The sequence below is a fragment of the Scardinius erythrophthalmus genome, assembly GCF_964197995.2.
Source record: "Scardinius erythrophthalmus genome assembly, chromosome: 7".
NCBI classification, from domain to species: Eukaryota; Metazoa; Chordata; class Actinopteri; order Cypriniformes; family Leuciscidae; genus Scardinius; species Scardinius erythrophthalmus.
The window spans coordinates 30624091-30644907 of NC_138227.1; the positions used below are offsets into that span (position 1 = coordinate 30624091).

The 20817-nt window shown below is 39.3% G+C and overlaps 1 protein-coding gene across 1 annotated transcript; it reads left to right on the forward strand.

Annotated features, from left to right (window-relative positions):
• Positions 1-4546: 4546 nt before the first annotated feature.
• Positions 4547-19770, forward strand: gal3st2 (galactose-3-O-sulfotransferase 2). Its single transcript, XM_081369685.1, has 5 exons — positions 4547-4795; positions 4907-5153; positions 10925-11035; positions 15788-16439; positions 17918-19770. The coding sequence occupies exons 2-5, from the start codon at positions 5080-5082 to the stop codon at positions 19049-19051; spliced, it is 1971 nt and encodes a 656-aa protein (XP_081225811.1). The 5' UTR covers positions 4547-4795; positions 4907-5079; the 3' UTR covers positions 19052-19770.
• The last annotated feature ends 1047 nt before the right edge of the window (positions 19771-20817 follow it).

Below are 20817 nucleotides of genomic sequence, written 5' to 3' on the forward strand. Positions count from 1 at the left end.
GAATTATTGAACGCCCTCTGTCTCATTGTCAGCTATTTATAGAGAGATGCTCAAGGCAGAATTTTGTATCCAATACTTTACTAATGGTAATCTAACATGTAGTGTCATAATTGCTGCTGTACTCCACATCTTAGACTGCTGTGATTGTACTTAATATTCATGATTATGCTTTCACACTGGTTTAATATTGCATTTACTGCACTGCAATTTTTATACTGGTAGCAGCACACTGCTTCACACACGCTGAAATATGATTCAGTATCAAGTCAAGAATTAATATGGCAAGACAAATATAAAAAAACATGTTCAAGAAAAACAAAGGTGGATGTTTTTGTTCTAAAAGTCCTCAAGTTTAGTTCACATATCCGATATCTGAAACCGCTGTATGGTGATGGTGAACGGAATGTGCAAGTGTTTTTTTTTGCACAGATGAAGAGTGCTAAGGAATTCTGTGTGGGCGTCGTATGGTTTTCTGGCTGTCATGCATCCTGTTGGAGCCGTTGCTGTGGCAGCAGAGCTTTCCCAGGCGATTTGGAAGGCATCTCTGAGCCGCCCGATCGATTGGTGGAAAACTGTCAGCCTGTAGGCTTTTACTGATGATGTCATCGTTATTGATCTGCCTGTGGGCTGAAATGAAACTAAATAGAAAGCTGCTTTTTTTCTAATGCATGTGAATGCAATGACAGCAGGGAGCGCTGAGCTATGCAGCACAATGATATTTATGAACAGAAGTATTATTCAGCTTGCTTGCACAGTAAACATGTTTTTGGAAGTAAAAAGTATGAATTTCTAAATAATATAGAGAATTTTTTTATGTTCAACAAGACAATATATTGCAGTATTGTTAAACTGTTTTTATAAGGGTAAAACGACTTATAATGTACTGTGAAATCAGTAAAGCTTGTTCCCGTAAGTTCCTGTATATGACACATCAAATTTGATTTGTTACAGTTTGTGTTTGTTTGTTCATATTAGAGTTTGTTTTTGATCTGTTCTGCTCGGTTTAGGTTGGTTTTCAGTCTGTTAATTGGTTTGTCTCTCCCTGTTTGAGTAATTAAATCCATCTTGATGTAAGATTTTTTTAATATTTTGACTGGAAACAAGAAGACAAAAAGTCTAAGTAAGAAAAGCATTTTTTTTTTTTGCAGTGCAGTACATTCATTACGCATTTTTCTATATATATTCAATATAACATTTTTCTATATTGGATATGCAGAGCACATTAGTAAGGCCACTGTATCAGAGCGAGAAGGAAAGTGTGCCTTGCTCTCACGCTCTTTCTGAGAGTTTTTGTGTTGTTTCCTCGACACAGACCCGTATGAGCCAAGAAGAGTTTCACAGGATTGCAGGTCAGTGCTGGAGAAATCAGTTTAAATGAGGCTAATCTGATAAATGGCGTTCACTTGATAACATCTTGCTGTGACCTCTGGAAGTAACCTAATAATTAGAATTTCCTTTAGGATTTCCAGTGTGGTTGGATGCAGTGATGACACACATAATCCCATCATCGCACCTTCCGAAAATTAAACAATACTGAATGGGAGGATGCCAGATGGAAGGGTAGAGATATATGCCGTAACCACCACAGCTGTTAAATAAACTAATTATTCACAATCTTTGTTTCCTACAAATACAAGAGCAACAGTAATTATTTTTCCTGTTGGATTTTATATTTTTTCAATATTGTGTATCTCCTCATCTATCAGTGGTGGTGCAGGTCCAGCCTCTACATTCTTGCTGTTGGCAGAGTAACTTAGAAATTAACAGCTTGGATTAGAGAACATTTAATTATGTGAAAAGAGCATTGTAGGCTACTACATGGAAACCGCAGCGGCACATTGAAATAGACATGGAATTATATTTATTTAATATATCAAATGTTTGTAAAGTCGTGTAGCCTACAGCCATGAACCTTTTATGCTTAAAGATTTAACTGATTGAATTATGGTTTTATTGTTCATTTTTAGTTGCTGCTCCATTTTTTTTTACCTGCAGGGATACCATGAAAATTAGTATTAGTTCAATAATTTACCTTTCTGCCAGTTTTCACCTGATAATATAACAGTGATAAAGAATTATACTTGTGTATTGACTCGGAAGTATGCGGACACGTGAAAGCAACACGTGAAAGCAACACGGACTCGGTTGCGCACTTGTTCAGGAAGTAAAGTAACTTGCGCATGCGTTTTAGCTGATTATTATGTATTTAGTTAAATAAAACGAATGAAGGGATGATAGTGTTGATGATTTACCTTGGATATGAGCGAGAGTGAGACTGCATCGCATAGCGTGTGCAATCAGGGCAACAAATGAATGGAAATCCTCCTCAAAAGAGTCCGTTGCCAGCAACAGAAAGCCACCTTATGTGACACACACAGTAAACCTGTGTTGTTTACTCAGCTGCGCATAATAGCACCCAATTAATAAAAACACAATATAGGCTATTGACCCGCGTTCTGTTTTCTATCATGCGCCGTAGACGTTTGCGATGACGTAAGATGCACACGAACGCACCAGAGTTCGATGTAATCAATGCAGCGTTCCAGTCCAAAATTGTCATGCCCTTCACTGGCTAACTTCCCTCCGTCTCGTTCACTCGGATGTACGTCATTGCTTACGTTGCACGAGTGCCCACTACTGGCGGAAACTGCAATCGGCTGAATTGAAATGTCCTAAGCTATGGAGTTTATTTATTATAAAAAAAAAAAAATCCCTTTAAGAATTTGTTTAATGCAGCATCCAAATGTATATAGGTGTGTTTAGGTTGTTTTAAATTTAAAAAAATATATAATTAATATATCATAGAGTTTGATGATTAGACGAGATATGTGGTTACGTCACAATCGCACTGCATTGTGTGAAATATAGGTACCTGAAGTGTATAGAGCTGGTAAGTCCCGCCCCTTCCGTAAAACCCCGCTGGACCTCAAAGTTGAAAAATCGTCAATGCAAGTGAATGGGAGAAAATAATTATTTTCTGGTCCCGTTTGAATTGTGCCATGAATGTGAACATATGTTGTCTGTGAATTTTTTATATAACTTTTCATGTTACGAGTTTGACAGTATATGGTATGATTCTTCGGCTAGCAGTTGTGGAAAAGACATAACGAGAAAAACTACATGTCGCCTATGTGACGTCACCCCATAAAGTTGACTTACCCGTGGTTTTCACCAACTTCAACGATTTTGTCCTCTCCCTGAAAGAAGGCGGTGAAGTGCACCGAAGACACAGCCATGTTTAGCGGGATCCGTGAGCTAGTGTCCGTGTGCGAGTGGTGTTGACGTTTCAAACGCGTCGAAAGCAGCGAAGAGTTGTAGTCCACAAAGTGCTCTCGCACAAAGTCTAACCGTATCAAACTTCTACCCGCTAAATTGTAGCATTCTTTGCACGAAAAATTATATAAAAAAATTCACAGACAACATATGTTCACATTCATGGCACAATTCAAACGGGACCAGAAAATAATTATTTTCTCCCATTCACTTGCATTGACGGTTTTTCAACTTTGAGGTCCAGCGGGGTTAGCGGAAGGGGCGGGACTTACCAGCTCTATATGAAATAGACTCGCTCCCACGGTCAAAATCGAAGGAACGAGGGTCTGTACATAAACTTTCCTCGTCCACTTCACGAAGTGGAACGCACTTCAAATTCAAAATGCTTAGGGAAGTTCGCAAGTGCGTGTCTAAAAGTGGACTGGAATGCAGCCCAAGTTGAGTGTGAAACCAGACCAACCAGTCGGGAACAATCACGCCCGGGTTCGGACCGCAGCAAACGAGCCCAGTGTGAAAGCACCCTCAGAGTCAACCTACTCAGAGTTGATTGAACTAACTCAATTCAGCTGTTCTGAAACCAAAAACTCAGAATTTCCAATCTCAGGGTAAATCAACTGAAACAGCCCCCTGTTCTGCTCGTGTCTGTTTTTAGGTTGGTTTTCAGTCTGTTAATTGGTTTGTCTCTCCCTGTTTGTCACTATGGTTTCTAATTGATTGTTAGTTCTGTTCAGGTGTGTCTTGTTAATTAGGTCCTCAGTAGCTGTGTATTAAAGCCTTGTGGTTCTTTGTCAGTTCTACATTTCGTTAAGGTAGTTGCTCTGTTCATGTTCCTGAGATTCTGTTTTTTTTTTAATATATAATAATAATAATGAAGTTGCTGTGCTTAGATCCTGTTTCATCCTATATATAGCCAATATTATATTAAAATATTTTTTCTGCTAACCATCTGGTGGAGGCAAAGAAAGAAATCTGACTTTAAAACCATTGCAAGTCACTCTAAATAAAGGACAACGATATTCAGTATACACTGTGAACCTCCACGCTTTGCTCACTTTGCAATCATCCTTCTCTTTCTTGTATGCTTTTTTTACCTGCTGCTCCCCTGGTATTACAGTATCTTGACACAAAGATATCTTTGTGCTCCAAGCAGTCACAAAGTGCTCAGAGTCTCGGCATCAAGTTCCCTCATCAGGGAAGAACAACAAGGGCACATAGAACGGATTATACTTCTTACTCTCCTCCAATGACATCGGGGCAATCAGAAAGAAGGAGAGAGAGGGAGAGAGAGAGAGAGAGGGAGGAGAGAGAGAGAGAGAGAGAGAGAGAGAGGGAGGGAGGAGAGACAGGTGTGCTCAGTCTGTGATGAACTCAGTATTATAGGATCACAGTAAGACAGGCATGGATTATGTCCGTTTTCATTAGTATTGACATCATTGCTTGTGTCTCAAATATAAGAGCAAGACTGTGAAAGCTTTTGGGACTGTTCCTCAAACTTCAGGACGTGGTTTGTGCATTCTTCATTGTAAGGACATGTTAAAACCTACCTTTTCTGTCATAGCTGTACATTTCGCCACTTGAAGCTCTCTTTCTCTGTCACTCGCTCCCTTTTTCTCTCTCTCTCTCTCACACTCAGACCCAACCCGTCGTTAGCGGGAGGAGACTCCCACCGGTGGACCTGAGGGACGGGTAGCAGTGTTTACAGATAGCTCACGAGTTCGGCGGAGCGTTTGACGACTCCGGGGGTCGGGGTCCGAGGTCCGCTGGGGGTGGTTATCGGGTTCGTCGACTCCGGTACAGGCGAGCGACATGCTCCCTCCTCAGAGTATCGCGGGCCGAGAGCGGAGAGCATTTCACTGGAGGACCGCCTCACCATGGACCACGTAAGTGAACTCTTTAAGATTTCACAATATAGGTGCTTCATTGTAAGTTTTTCCTTAGAAAGACTCGTGGTCACTGTCTTCGTCGTTGTAAATAGTGAGTGAGTGTCATTTAAACGACGGTGTCGTGTGTGAAAGCGCGACGGTATGTTCCCGCCGGATGCGCGAGCTGCGCTGGATTAATAACGGTCGCTTCTCTCCATCTCTCATGCACGAGTTCGATGAATTATTCCGGCGCGAGAAGTGTGATGCGCGCGTTCCTCCTGAAATTCCTCACCGCTTAGTTTATTGGGTTTCAACGAACCGAGTCGAGTGTCATTCTGTCTCATTCCAATTGGAATGTCAGAGAATTTTAATATTATTTCATGCCATGGGTACTAAAACTCGTTTAACATGTTGAATAATACGCTATCCTACGTTTCCAAGTTGATCTAATGTATTTAATCAGCATTAAATGTATGTTTGTGAATAGCCTACAGTTTAAAAAAAAAAAAACGTGTGGTAGGCTATTGCAGTTCCTTCATATCAAAACCAGACTTCAGTTCTGTTATAGATTTACAGTCTATTAATTAAGTCTAGTTTGCTTGAGAGAAAACAGTTCAACTTCATTAGGTCCGACTTATTTAAAGAGATCATGTTACTGTTGGTTAGGTTTACAATAGCAAGTGAATTATAGCCTAACTTACACTTCGACGCTTCATTTATTTATGATATTTAATACTTCATTTTAAGCTAAAGCAATGCTTTAAAATAATGCATGTAAAGTCTGTTGAAGCAACAGGCTTCAACCATGTTAAGAAGTTATTAAAACTGTTAAAACTTCTCTTAGGGATGATTTTTTTTTATTATTTTTTATTATTCACCTCTAACTTGAATAATTATTATGAAAAACTAGTGTGCATGTGTGTTTTGTGCATATGTGACACGAGAAGAGGTTAAACTCTCTATTCCAGATGTTTCTGTATAGCCTGAGGTAACACGAGCGGTTTTGTTAAAGAGTTTTAATTTTTTCCTCATGTTTGCATGTTTTTCTGTTTCTGTCTGTGACCACAGCCGTCACCAAATCATTGTTATGGAGCAAGAAAAAACTAGAAAACAATGACGTGTTCTTTAGGTCAAAACATGTTGATTCAGTATATTCTGATATATTCATATCAGCTTGTGTATATATAATTGTTTATAACTTAAACATACTATACTCTTTATATTCCAGCCATTGCTTATAACAAGTTTTAACTATGCACTTTTTCATGAGTTCATATAATCTTTTATAGAGATAAACAGGTTGTTCTCATTAGAGGAATTCAAGCATGCCATACAAATTGTTTAAAGATGTTTACCTTACTTATTCATTCATCTTTTGATAAATGAAATGTGCATGTTCCTTGCAGACTTTAATTGTAAACTACATTTAATGCAAGTCAAGATGGTTCTTATAAATCTTTTTCACATATTTTTGTAAGAAAATATTATGTTTACTTTTGCAACCTTTATTGTTTTATATATTAAATCCACTTTCAAACAGTATCTCAATTTGGACAACAAAATTGTATTTTCTGTAAGCTAATGCATGAACCTTAATCTGGATTTCTTGTGCTTTCTGTTGAAGACAACATTTTTTTAATTGGGCAAAGAGGTAGTTTGTCATATTTTAGAATATATAAATTAAGCTGTCAAAGTTTGTATGTTACCACAGAAAAGCAGTCTGTTGCCTGAATGTAATTTGTGCTGCCTTTTGTGAATTGACTCGGATCTTGAAAAGTTTAGCTGGAGTTTAAAACTTCAGGACTGCTGTTTCAGCATAGTGTGGTTTCGTTTCCTTGGTTGGAAGCAAAATATTCTTTCTCCCTCTCTTTGTGTGTGTGTGTGTGTGTGTGTGTGTGTGTGTGTGTGTGTGTGTGTGTGTGTGTGTGTGTGTGTGTGTGTGTGTGTGTGTGTGTGTGTGTTTATGAAAAGGCAGTCAATGACAGCAGCAGTCTAATTTTAACCTGGCAAATGACTGTCTGTAATTCATTTATGCTGATCTGGAACTTGACTCAAACCAAGCGATTTATGTTGTGGCCAAATAAAAACACAGAAGGGGGCAAGAAGGGAGAGAAAAAGAGAAGTCCCTTATTTTGCATGACAAACATTTTATGGTTAATGTAAATTTTAAAAGTAAATTTCAAAGTAGCCGACTTGTATTTGAATATATGTTAAAATGTAATTTATTCCTGAGATGAATCATTACTCAAGTCTTCAGTGTCACATGGTGATGCTGATTTGATTCTCAAAACCATTTCTTATTATCAATGTTGAAAACAGTTGTGCTGCTTAATATTTTTGTGGAAACTGATAGCCTACTTTTTTTCAGGTTTCATCGAAGAATAGACAGTTCAAAAGAACAATAAGTTTTTAATATTGCGGTGATATATGTGGGGGAAGAAGTGCCACAGTGCAGACAGCAAAGAGGATAAGGAAAGGAGGATCTACAGTACTTGCAGCTATACTTTTATTTATAAACAAAGCAAAGACAATCCAAAGAAGGAAACACATGGAGTAAATTCAGGCTAAACACTTTACAGCTTCAGTAAACAGACAATGCCAGACAAAGAGTCCATGGGGAAATGGGAGGAGAGTGCAAGGAGGAATGGGAGTAAAAATCCATGGAGGAAATTGGAGGAAGAGTCTATGGTGGATTCGGCAGAAGAAGGAGAGCCATGGAGGAGACGAGGCAGGGAGCAACTCAGAGCAGAGCCATTTGGAAAGTAAAGGCAATAAAAAAAAATCCAAGCGGGGAAGAACAGACCTTCAATTTGAAGAATTGGTTGGACACAATTCCGCACCTTCCAGCTCCACTAAAATTCCCACTGGAACGGAAATGGGGACAACTCTAGCACCTGGTCAGACTTGGTGCCAGGATTGAGCTCCAGAATGGACGTGGCCTCTGGCAGGGGGTCTGTTGCGGGAATAGGCTCTTGCTCCGTGTCTGCGGTGGGCTCAAGAGCCGTGGCGAGTGTGTGTTCTAGCTATGGTTTTCTGAGGTCCACTGGAGGATTAGTGGCAGATAGGGCTGGATTGGCATGGATGGTGGGGAGTGGGCATGCTCTTGTCAGTGTCTTTCTCTCTCTCCCTGTCTTAATGGCATCTTTGTATGGATGATGGCCAGTATTACTGATATTAATACAGCTACTGATGTCTCAATGAAATTGGTATTTTCCCCCAGTTTTAAACTTTAATTATAGCCATTCAAAATTACAGTGTATTGAAAGCTATATTTTTTCCTTTTATTTTATTAGATTTTTTTTTTTTTACATTTATACAAGGCTTAAAAAAAAACTTAATTTAAGTGAACATCAAACAATCCTCACATAAACCCATAATAAATGTCTTATTTACCTGTGCCCTCCCTGTCTAAAAGGTAGGAAATATACAGAAATCGAAAAAAGTTATCAAACAATCTGCATTGCATAAATTATAAATTAAATATACATTCATTTTTATTAGAGCTACAAACGTTCTTTAGTCAATAGCAGTGAGTCATTTTCTCTGTTACCTTTGTTCTTTGATTAACTTTACTGACAGAGGGCCCTATTTTAACGATCTGAAACGCAAGTATCAAACGCGAAACGTAAGTAACTTTGTGGGCGGATCATGGGCACTTTTGCTATTATACCGGTGGGATAAATGACTCTTGCGCCTGACGCAAATCTTAAATGGGTTGGTCTGAAGTAGCTTCATTACTCATAGGTGTGGTTTGGGCGTAACGTGAAATAAACCAATCAGAGCGTCATCTCACATTCCCTTTAAGAGCAGGCGCGCTTGTTCCATGTCGGATTGCTATTATAACGGCGGATTTGCCAGGTGCACTCCAGGAGCGGTTCACAGCCGAGGAGACTGACATTCTCGTCAGGGCCGTAAAACACAGAGAAGTGACATTGTATGGGGATGGAGAAACCCACCCGAATTAACTTCAGTTAAACAGGCATATAATAATTTGGGTAAAGGTGTAAGCTAGATTTATGCCTATTTTTTTTTCACATCTTCATAGACACAACAGTGATTTCCCTCTTGTGGAATATTTTTCCTTGCAATTATGTATGATTTGCAAAAATGGCAACTGCTGCGTCTGTGTGAAGATGAGAGAAGCAAAGTGTGTGCGTGTTGTGCACATGCTACACTATGGCCAATCATTCGCCCTTAAAATAGCATCTGAATGTGCCACTGACTTTAGACTAGGGTTTTCCTGGTCAGTGGCGGAATTGTTTTCTGGAACTGCAAAATGGCACCAGGGAATGTTTGGGCCGGAACACGCCTCCTCTTTTCACTGAACCGCCCACAGGAGCGCAAGTTCATTCCGTAATTTACCGACGTGTGTCTGTCGAGGGAAAAGTCCGGTGTGCATCGGGTGCAAAATAGGAATGATACATGCGTTGGTGTACAAAGTCAATTGCGTTGGGTGCAAGATAGGGCCCAGACAGAAAGTGGCTGCTGTCACTTTAAGATCTGACGCTGCTGACAGACGTGGATCTCATCTCTTTTTCTCAAAACTCTTTATGTTAATTTAAAGGAGAACTCCGGTCAATTTTAACATTGAGCTCATTTTTTTGTACATTTGGAGTGCTGTCAATACAGAGAACAACGACAAAAATTGGTGTTGCCTACACCGAGTTATTCTATTTTTAAAATTTGCACCCTGTTGACTTCAATGGGGCAAGTACTAAACCTGCTTTTAGCCTCTTAACATCCTTGATGTGTCATTACAAGTGCACAGAAAATGTGAGTGATTCCTTTAGAGTGAACACGAGTGAATCTGACTGCAGTAGATGTGAAAGATATGTATAAAAATGATGTTATTTAAGCCAGCGCAAATACCTGTGTTTACATCCTGTTTTTCGGTTGAAGTCCAAAGTAGTCGATTGCCGAGTTCACGCGCGTGATATACATATCTTATCTTTCACATCTACTGCAGTCAGATTCACTCGTGTTCACTCTGAAGGAATCACTCACATTTTCTGTGCACTTGTAATGACACATCAAGGATGTTAAGAGGCTAAAAGCAGGTTTAGTACTTGCCCCATTGAAGTCAACAGGGTGCAAATTTTAAAAATAGAATAACTCGGTGTAGGCAACACCGATTTTTGTCGTTGTTCTCTGTATTGACAGCACTCCAAATGTACAAAAAAATGAGCTCAATGTTAAAATTGACCGGAGTTCTCCTTTAAGACTTTAACTCTTTTAATACAGCTCTTATGTTATAAGGATACTCGACAAATGTACATTTTGGCATAAGTGTGTTTTATTGTTCGTTCAAGCGCGCGATACTGCCGCACGTCTTTCTGTGCGGTGTGTGTGTCAGGACATTCACAGACAGCGCAGTTTCTTTTGTCTTATCACGCTTGATTGGTTTAAAAGCATTTGCATGAACAAGAGCGTGATCATATAGCTAATGAAATTAAGAGAGAGAGAGAGAGAGAGAGAGAGAGAGAGAGAGAGACCATTACCCATAGTGGTATGGTGCACTAAACACTTGGAAACTCCGTTGTCACTATCTCTTGAGATAAAGGGCATATTCAAAGGCGCAGTTGTTATATTATTGCGATGCCTTTACAATGTTTGCTTCACTGACCGCAGTGGTTAGATATTCTACTACCCAACTCTTTTCAAATGTTCTCTCATTCTGCTTAAATTCTCACATTTACAGAACTTATCGTCTGTTACATTCACTTTGTTTCTCTTTGTTGTATTTTGTTGTTGTTTATTAACCTGTGGTTCTTTCTGAACTGTGTTTACAGGTGTGTGAGAGTAGCGTGCTGCAGTCGCCTGCGGTTTATGTGGTTCACTCTGATGGTCCTGACTGTCCTCTGCGTGGCACTGCAGATGCTGGGAGTGGTCCGACAGGCCAGGTTAAGCAAGTTTTAAAATTCACGTGTCTACATGAATCCAGAGACATTTGAAAACTGCTTTTTTGTTTCAAAACACTCTCCTCGTCCACACTGAAATATCGAAAAAAGCTTTAATCACCTTACTGCACATGTGTAAAATATAATAAAAGCTCACTGAGATATCATTTTATTACAAAAATATCCCACCACTTAATGGTTTATCAATGTCACATTCAAAATCGCTATTCCATGTATGGTCTAATAATACTAATAAATAATAATAAACTTAATTTAAATAGCAATTGTAAAGCTACATAGCACAAAGTGCTTTACAAAAGGTAAAATAGACATGAAGAGCTTTACAAAAAATACAGTCAAGTAAATAGACATGAAGTTTTACAAATTATAGAAACAGGCCTACATAATAAAACACACAAAAATACTTCACAAAATAATAAAAGTCTATACAAATATATTTTTTAATGAGAATTATTATTATTTTTTTTTATTATTTAATTTTTTTAACAGACACAGATTCCGCAAGTCTAATATCCTCTGGCAGGCTATTCCATAAAATTGCAGCCTTCACTGCAAAGGCTCTGACACATTTTGTTCTGTATCTGAATCTTGGAACAGTCAACAAACAATGACTAGAAGATCTGAGATATCATCTCAGTTACGTATGTAACCCTCGTTCCCTGAAGGAGGGAACGCAGACGTAGTCGACCTGTCGACTGATCGGGATCATGCTTAGGGAGCCTGTTTGTCATCTTCGAGTATTGATAACATGAGCCAATGCACACATTGGCGTGCAAGCTTTGCATCCATGCTCCGCCCCGCAGCATGGGTATAAATACGGAAGTGGATGCACGCACCACTTGTTTTTCACTAAGGATCCGAGCGGAGACCGGAGTCAGCAGTGGTCCAGCAATAGTTGCGACGGGACTACGTCTCCGTTCCCTCCTTCAGTGAACGATGGTTACATACGTAACTGAGATGATATCTCATATCCCTACCAAAACGTCACTAGTGCTGAATCATATAGCCGAGTCTGCTGGTACGGAGGAGCCAGCTGGATCGGTTTGGAGCACTTTCTAGGCTACTACGAACTGGCCCAGGGGGACCAACAGTACCCTACAGACGTACCCGGGGTGAGGCAGCGAGGTAGAGGACAGGGACCTGGCTCGGAAGGCCCAAAGGCGGCCCAAAGCGGGGTCTGAGTGTGTAAAACAACACTTACCTGCAAAATAGGGGAGTCCAGTAACCGAACCTTGTCCGCATCCCCCATATCGGCCAGGTTGAGCCAGAGATGACGCTCCTGGACCACTAAGGTGGAGATCGCCAGACGGATCGCACAAGCCGCAACGGCCATATCCTGGAGGGCCAGGTTGGTTGCGGTGTGGTCGGTTGTGGAGCGGAGCTCACCAATGAGTGCACGGTCTGGGGCTGGGCTACCCTCAGCATTTCGTTTTTGGCCTGGTAGACCTGAAAGCAGAAAACTCTTAAGTTCTTTCTGCGCAAACTTCAAAAGCGCAAACCAGTGAGAACGCAGATGGCGTGCACATGCGTATTACGAGTTTAGTCTATAGGTATGCGCGTTTGAATATATTTGCGCAGGCGTGTAGTCCTTCCCTACAAATCAACCCTCAACATACTACTTGTCTGGCCTTAAAATTAATAATACAGAATTTTATCGCTTCCATGTAGCCACGCGAACCGGAATTATCCCGACAACGCTTTATCTGTAGATAGGAAAAAAAAAGGGGAGGGAGGCCTTCAGAGGGAAGAGCCTAGTTGACATTTCAGGACTGCACTGTTGTCGCGTCCAAGCGCAGGTCCTTCATCAGATCTGGATACAGCCTGGATCCAGCAGACTGCGGTAAACTTCGGGATAAACAGACTAATATTAGGTTAAACGCCATTCTTCTTATGATGTAACGAGTACATCAGGATTTATGGGAAGTGTTCCCAGTTCCGGGTGACCTAATCTATGTAGCCTAACATTGAATTATAAAAGTCTATAATGTGTTATGTGTATGCTAGGTCAAAGAGATGTGTTTTTAGTCTAGCTTTGAACTGACAGAGTGTGTCTGCTTCCCGGACAATGTTTGGAAGACTGTTCCAGAGTTTTGGTGCTAAATAGTAAAAGGATCTACCGCCAGCTGTTGATTTTGATATTCTAGGTATTATCAACTGGCCGGAATTTTGAGATCGCAATAAACATGAAGGACTATAATGCGTTAAGAGCACTCAAGTACTGCGGAGCTAAACCATTTAGTGCTTTGTAAGTCATCAGCAATATTTTAAAATTTATACGATGTTTAATAGGGAGCTAATGCAGTGTTGACAGAACTGGGCTAATATGGTCATTCTTCCTGGTTCTGGTAAGAACTCGAGCTGCTGCGTTTTGGACCAGCTGTAGTTTGTTTATTAAGCGTGCAGGGCAACCACCCAGTAGAGCATTACAATAATCTAGCCTTGAGGTCATGAACGCATGGACTAACTGTTCTGCATTTGTCAAAGAAAGCATATGACGTAATTTAGATATATTTGTAAGATATATAGGAAAAATGCGGTTTAACAGATACTAGACGCGTGACTTTCAAATTAAAGATTGGTATCAAAGAGCACACCCAGGTTTCTAACTGACGACGAAGACTTGACAGATCAGCCATGAAGTGTTAGACAGTATTCGCACCCGTGTTGCTCTTTCAGGAATTGAAAAACACCCACCAGTGCCGGAGCACACAGGGGAATGATCGCGGCAACACTGACAGGGATGGTGCACCCTGTACCAGTGAAGCACTCACTTTCTTCACCCTCAACCAGCCATCAGACAAACAAACACAAAAAGGAATGCTGTTAAAACAGCAGTTGAGAGCTCAGAAGGCTCTTTGAATGAATCAACAGTCTTCAGAGACACCATCATGAAGACCGATCGGCTCCGAAGCAAAAGACAAGTGGTGCGTGCATCCACTTTCGTATTTATACCCGCGCTGCGGGGCGGAGCGTGGATGCAAAGCTTGCACGTCAATGTACACATAGTGTACTAGTGAACTGTATCAAAAGCTGCAGTCATATCTAACTATAGTACAAATTCATAAAAATCCTGTTCTGATATAGATGAAAAAAAATTATATATATAACACCACCTCCCTACAAGCTGATTGTTCAACACATTGACCCAAAGGAGTACAGTACTTGACACCCTTATGCTAGTGACCTTATCCACAAAAAAATGACAAAAACTAGTTAATCTATCAGACAATAAGCAGCATTTGGCAGCGGGTTAAGCAAATTATTGCTTTATGGTAGTTAGTAGTTAAAATGTACTAAAATACTCTTTAAATGCTCAAATGAGCAAGAAGTTTTGTTGATTTCCATGCACGTTCTGACTTACTGCACTCTCTCCTTAAATTACGAATATCATCATTCATCCAAGGTATTTGATTTCCTACTGACCTTTTCCTTAATTTGACTGGAGTCTAATATTGAAGAACATAAATAAGAAGCCATAGAAACATTCACATTCACTATTGAGTCTGCAATAATCATAATATCTCTTGGCCAGGTAGAGTTATTATTTGAAGAGGAAGAATTTAAAAGCGGCATTTAAAAGTGGCATTTATAAACTTAAACATCTACTCTAGGATGATTACTGGTGGAAGAAACCGGTTGTGGTGGTGATGGAGGCTTCCTTCTATTTTTCCTTGTTCAAACATTGGCTTGCTGTGGTGACGCTGCATTCAAATGTATCCGTTGATTGAACACACCATCTTTAGGATCTACTGAATCCACTGGCATTTCTCTGACAAGCCTCAGGCAGTTTCTCTTTCTCTCTAGCAAATGAGTCTAATATTGAAGAACATAAATAATTAAGAAGCTATAAAAACACCTCACCATTGAGTCTCCAATAATCAAAATGTGTTTGGGCCTAGTAGAGTCATTATTAGAAGAGGAAGAATTTAAAAACGGCATTGACAGACTCAAACATCTACTCAGGCAGTTTCTTTCTCTCTAGCAGATTGGACTGCCTCTTTAACAACTTGTGAATTAGATTTTCTAGTTGCTTCAACTCAACCACAATTTTATTATATTCTGAAGCAACAACTCCTGTACAATTGGCATTCACCGTGAGGGCTTTATTAGGCATCGATCACTCAAGCTCTCCGCTGTATTGAGATGCCAACATAATCGCAATTATGTTGTAATAATTGTAATAATCTATTGCCCTCTCATGTTTTGCTGCAGGACAACAATTTTCTGTCATTTTTGCAGGAATGTAAGATGAAGATTGTACTAAATAACAATGAAAATGGATAGCAGGCACAAAATGCTGTTATAACCATATCTATGGCTACTATCTCTGTCACATGATTAAACATGCGTCTACGTTTTCTAATGTTTTCATTTTCAAATTTTCACTGTCCACACTAATGCAAAAATAGAACAGTATTTCATACTGTATTTAACAACTTGAGAGAGCATCTTTAAAAAGCTCCATTACATAGGACAAAAACAATGTCTCAATGTGGATGGAAGGCCAAAATATATAGAAAGATGCATTTTTAAATGCATATAGTTTAATGTAGATGTAGCCTTATGTATAGCAAATTATAAATATAGAGGGAGACTTTTTAGTTCAGATTTAACAGCTTGCATTGGATGATATTTATATTAAAGGCAATATATTGGACATGAAATATTGCTGAATTGTGTAGGTTCCATTAAGGTCAATATCTAAAATGTACTGTCTCTTTTGCTCTCGTTTAGGAGTTCCAAGGTTTTGAAACTTGTGAGTGAACAGATGGTCAGGATGCCTGCAGAGATCCATAGACCCGTGAAACGCATAGACTGGGAAAATCTAGGAAACCTTTGGTCCGTCTCAGCAGCCATTGTTGAGGAACCTGTCGACCAGCATTCTTTCATACAGAGAAGAGGCGAGAGTGTAAACTCTCATTTAGAAGAGGAAAGGGACCAAGTCTTGGAGGTTGCAAGAAAAAAGCTTTCCAGCATTACCAAAGCAGTTCCACCAATAGAGCCGAACAAACTGTTGCTTGACCAAGAAGTTGCTAAACAATTTCAGCACCAGCCAGTTATCGACAAAAATGACCCTGAAATTCAAAATCCACCACGCTCTGATAATGATACTGATAAATCTACATTAAATTCAGAAGCTGTCACGTGTCAACCCAAAAACCACATTGTCTTCCTCAAGACGCACAAGACTGCCAGCAGCACCATATTGAACATTCTCTATCGTTACGGGGACAGCCATAACTTGACGTTTGCCTTGCCGATGAACATGCACAGCCAGTTATTTTACCCAACATTCTTTGCAGCACACTTTGTGGAGGGTGTCAGGACTCGCAGCGTGAAAGAGTTCCATATCCTGTGCAATCATATGAGATTCAGCTCACACGAGGTCAGTCTGAGAGCACATTACTTCAAAGAGAGAGATGTACCAAAGCATGCACCCTAAAGTTGTTGCAGAATTAGATGCATAAAAGAACGATTCATGAAGTTAAAATTCATAATATAATATAAGCATGGAATAATAAATAAGGAGAATGTAATCATTACTTTTTATTATGAGTCTGGTTTGTGCAACACAAGGCAAAAAATATATGCAATGCATATGGGCACTGTTTTTGATTAAATAAATAGCATTATGTGAGATTTTAACAGACTGATGCAAGAGAGCAGATGGAGCAGACACCAAATAAAAAGTAATGCCTTTTTTATGTCACTTATTTATTATTCTGTATATGTTATATTGATTTGGCCTTATATTTAATTGGTTAACCCTCTGGTACTGTTCACTTGTCGGTCAAAAATTATATTTATGCAGTAGTTATAATCCATTTATTAACTTTTTAAGCATGGACCTGAAAATGAAATTTCCAACTTAAACTGTCATAAATCTTGAATGCTTTGGAGCACAGACTTAAGTTTAGTCTCTTTTTAAAGACGACACTTGTCAGATTATTGCTTATTATAATTGCAGATTATTCATTTAATTATAATTGCAGATTATTCATTTAAAAAAGTTACCTTGAAAAAAGTTATTACATTTTACATTTATTATGAAAAATGCAAAAAAACACCATTTTCAATTTTTATATGAAATACTGTACATATTTTACAAAACACGTTTACTCTAAAACTGAGAAAATCAAAGCCATAAATCTAAACAAGCTGTGTTCCAAAATTGAGGTTGATGTCTCCAAAAATGTAACTTTCAGTAAGAATTTGTTTGGGCGCAGTACGAAACGTTTCCAATAAATTAAATTAATCTCCCATTCTTTTCCAATGTGGTCATTTTGACTGTGAACAATACAAGAGTGACTATTTTTTCCAGACCATTTAACCTTTTAAAGTCATGTCCATGATTTATTTTTTGTGTTCACACAGCAAGTGCTAAAACCTTTACCAAGTTTCATACCACTCATATGAAGTAAAAGATTTTTTTTTTAAATGTTTACAGCACCAGAGGGTTAAGCATTTACCATTAAACACATTTGAGGTGAAGAAGTTCGCAATTTTGTCAAGACTCTGTGTTGTGAATGCAATCCTGAATGTGCGTAGACAACTTGGCAAGCACATAAATCATTTGAAACAACTGACTATTTTAATTTTCAAGAGGAAGACAAATCACCCAGTGCTAGATTGATGTAGGCAGGTGCAGATCCGAATGATTTAGAGGACATTTGCACTGATTGCATTTTGTGATGGAATTTCAGTTAAGCGGGATATGTTTATCTGTCTTTGACAAAGAGCAAGATTCAAATTGTACATTATTATTTGTAAGTTAGTCATAAACAGTGTTTGAAATCTAAAAAAAGATTTTATTCATCTCTTTTATTCAAGCTCATATTGTCTTTATATCTTTCTGACTTTCAGGTGAGGAAGTTGATGCCTAAGGACACATTCTACTTCTCCATTCTTCGGAATCCGGTGGCGATGATGGAATCCCTGTTTGTTTACTACAAAGCGATCCCGGCATTCCGTGTTGTCAAAAGCCTTGAGGAGTTCCTGATCCAGGGTGGGCGGAGCTACAACACCTCTGTGCCTAATAACCACTATGCACGTAACATTTTGACCTTTGACTTCGGTCTGGATAATACAGCGCCCGAGGAGGACACCGATCTGGACAGGCGTAGCGCCGAGGTCATCACTGCCGTGGAACGCGACTTTCCGCTGATCCTCATCTCGGAGTATTTCGATGAATCACTGGTGCTTCTAAAACACGCCCTCTGCTGGTCACTGGATGATATTTCGTCTTTCCGCCTCAACAGTCGCAGTGAACGCTCTCGCCGACCCTTAAGTGCAGAGACCGCAGAGCGGATAAAACAGTGGAATTCACTAGACTGGCGATTGTACCAGCACTTTAATGGCACTTTCTGGAAACGCATAGACTCCACACTCGGACGGACGAAGCTCCAACAGGAAGTAGAGCTTCTGAGGGCAAAGAGGAAGAAGCTTGAGCAAATGTGTTTACAGGAAGGAGGGGCAGTTGATCCTGCGCATGTCAAGGACTCATCATTAAAGCCGTTTCAATATGGTGCAGCAGTTATTCAAGGTTATAACCTCCGACTGGGGTTAGATAATGACACTTTTCGGCTTTGTCAGAGGTTGATCACACCTGAACTGCAGTACACATCAGGCTTGTACACCAAACAGTTCCCTCAGCTGGCGGCCGCTCGTGTCGCTGCCGCAAAAAAGATTGCGGCCTCCAGAAACGTTGCTACGCACAGAGCTGTTAAGCGCAATATTGAGACAAATGTGCACATAGCAGTGACAAACAATACCTCACATATCAATACAAATACAGCCATTGCAGATGAACATAGCTTACACGTTTTGGCTAATTCTGTTGTTCATAGTGAGAGACGAGACAGTTTGGAAGTACATAGTGTAACCAAACATCATAAAAATAAAGAAATAAAAGGAAATTCGGATAAAAATACCACACAGAAATACGTTAAGAACTCAAACATACATAAGGAACCACAAGAATCTGCTTCGCTGAGATGAATTACTTGATGAGAAAGTATTGGTTAACTCAAAGGAGCAGTCAGAAATGAAGATGTTAAAAAAGTTATTAGTGTAGCGATGTCTGAAGCACAGCTCACACAGAAGTCACTTTTAAACCGAGCAGCTTTCTGTCCATCAACGTTGAAGAATTCTGTGTTTTCGGCCTCACTGAGTCCACTCCTGATCACATAGATTCCAGTTGAAATGACTGGATTTAAATGACGCTGAATATCTCCGAGTAACGGTCAGTGCCGGTGCAATCGCACTGGTTGCTTCACCCTAAGGATGGTCATGGTAACAGTAATGTGGCCACACTTTACAAATAGATCAGTTTAGTCTAGCGCTTGAACGAAAGCTTCAGTTCTTTTGATGAATTGATCAAAAAGACAAGTTTGAAAAATTGTTCATTGACTTGAATCAACATCTGAATCACTTGCTACATTTCAAGTTATCATTACTTTCAGTGTCCGTATTGAAATGAAGCTAGGTCTGCGTCAGTATTGTTAATGACTGATTGTCCACATGACAATATTAAATATCTATGTATTGATTAAAGTATTGTTTCTGCATATGAATGACATCCATCGATGTATTTATGCTTTGCCTCCAGCAAAACCATACCTGATACTTGATCATTTTGGCTCTTAAAATATCACAGGATATGATTATATGCTGTGAGACAATAATAAAGTGTGATTCACTGTCTTAGAAGACAAAGTAAGTCTTGTTTCCCTTGATTGCACTTTCTGTTCTGATGAAAATCAAATTTTTGTGCTGAAAATCACTTTCCATTTTAGACTGGTTCATAGAGGCTTTTCAGCTGTTTTATGTGTTTTGGAAAATGCTAAACTTTCTGTACCACACTGGCTAAATATGACTTTGCTATTTCTCTAAAACCAAAGGTTCAGGTTTCCAATATGAGTCAGAAGATTATATAAGATGGATAAAGTATGTGTTTGGCCTTTTGCAAAAGTATAAATCCAGTTGACCTAGGTTTTTGTTACAGCACTAATTGGGAATTGAACTGTTACAGCAGTGTTGTAAATAACGTGGAATATATTACATAAGCTTTCTAAATCCAGCTTTCTTTTTGTACCATGTGGCTTTTCAAATTGATTTGTTGTTAAATATGGAAATATGTCTCTGACAGTTTCAGACGCATGAATCAGAGCCTAATGCAAAATACATCGAACGAATGAATTTGTTTTTGTGCTATTTCCAGTGATCTTCTGAACTGTCTCAGAAATACAGCGGCCTCTAAAAGTATTTTGACACTAAGGACACAAACTTAAAAATGCACGAGTTTGTCAGTGCTGTGGCATATTGTGCACATGCTGTCGGCTTTGAGTCTGACCTGAGTCATGTCCTGATCCTATTTTCCCTGTCTCTCACTCTCCAGTCTGCATTTTACTGTTACTATAAAGATCCTTTTGGGTAATGGAAAGGTTCCATGGATGTAAAAGGTTCTTTGTGGAACCATATTCCAATAAAGAACCTTCATTTGTAAGAGTGCATTATGTGACCACATGTAGTTCATCACAATAACTATGAACATGATCCAAATCTAAAAGTCCAAATACTTGTTTTTATTTTGTCTTAATCTACTGTATTGTTATGTCATTAAAAACCTAAAGGCCTGTTTACATCTAGAACAATAACTATAAAGATGATGACAAAGATGTTGGTCTAAAAAGTCCAAAACACATCGATAACGGCACAGTGAAACAATGTCGTTGGAATCACTTTCAGACTTTTCCCGCCCAGAA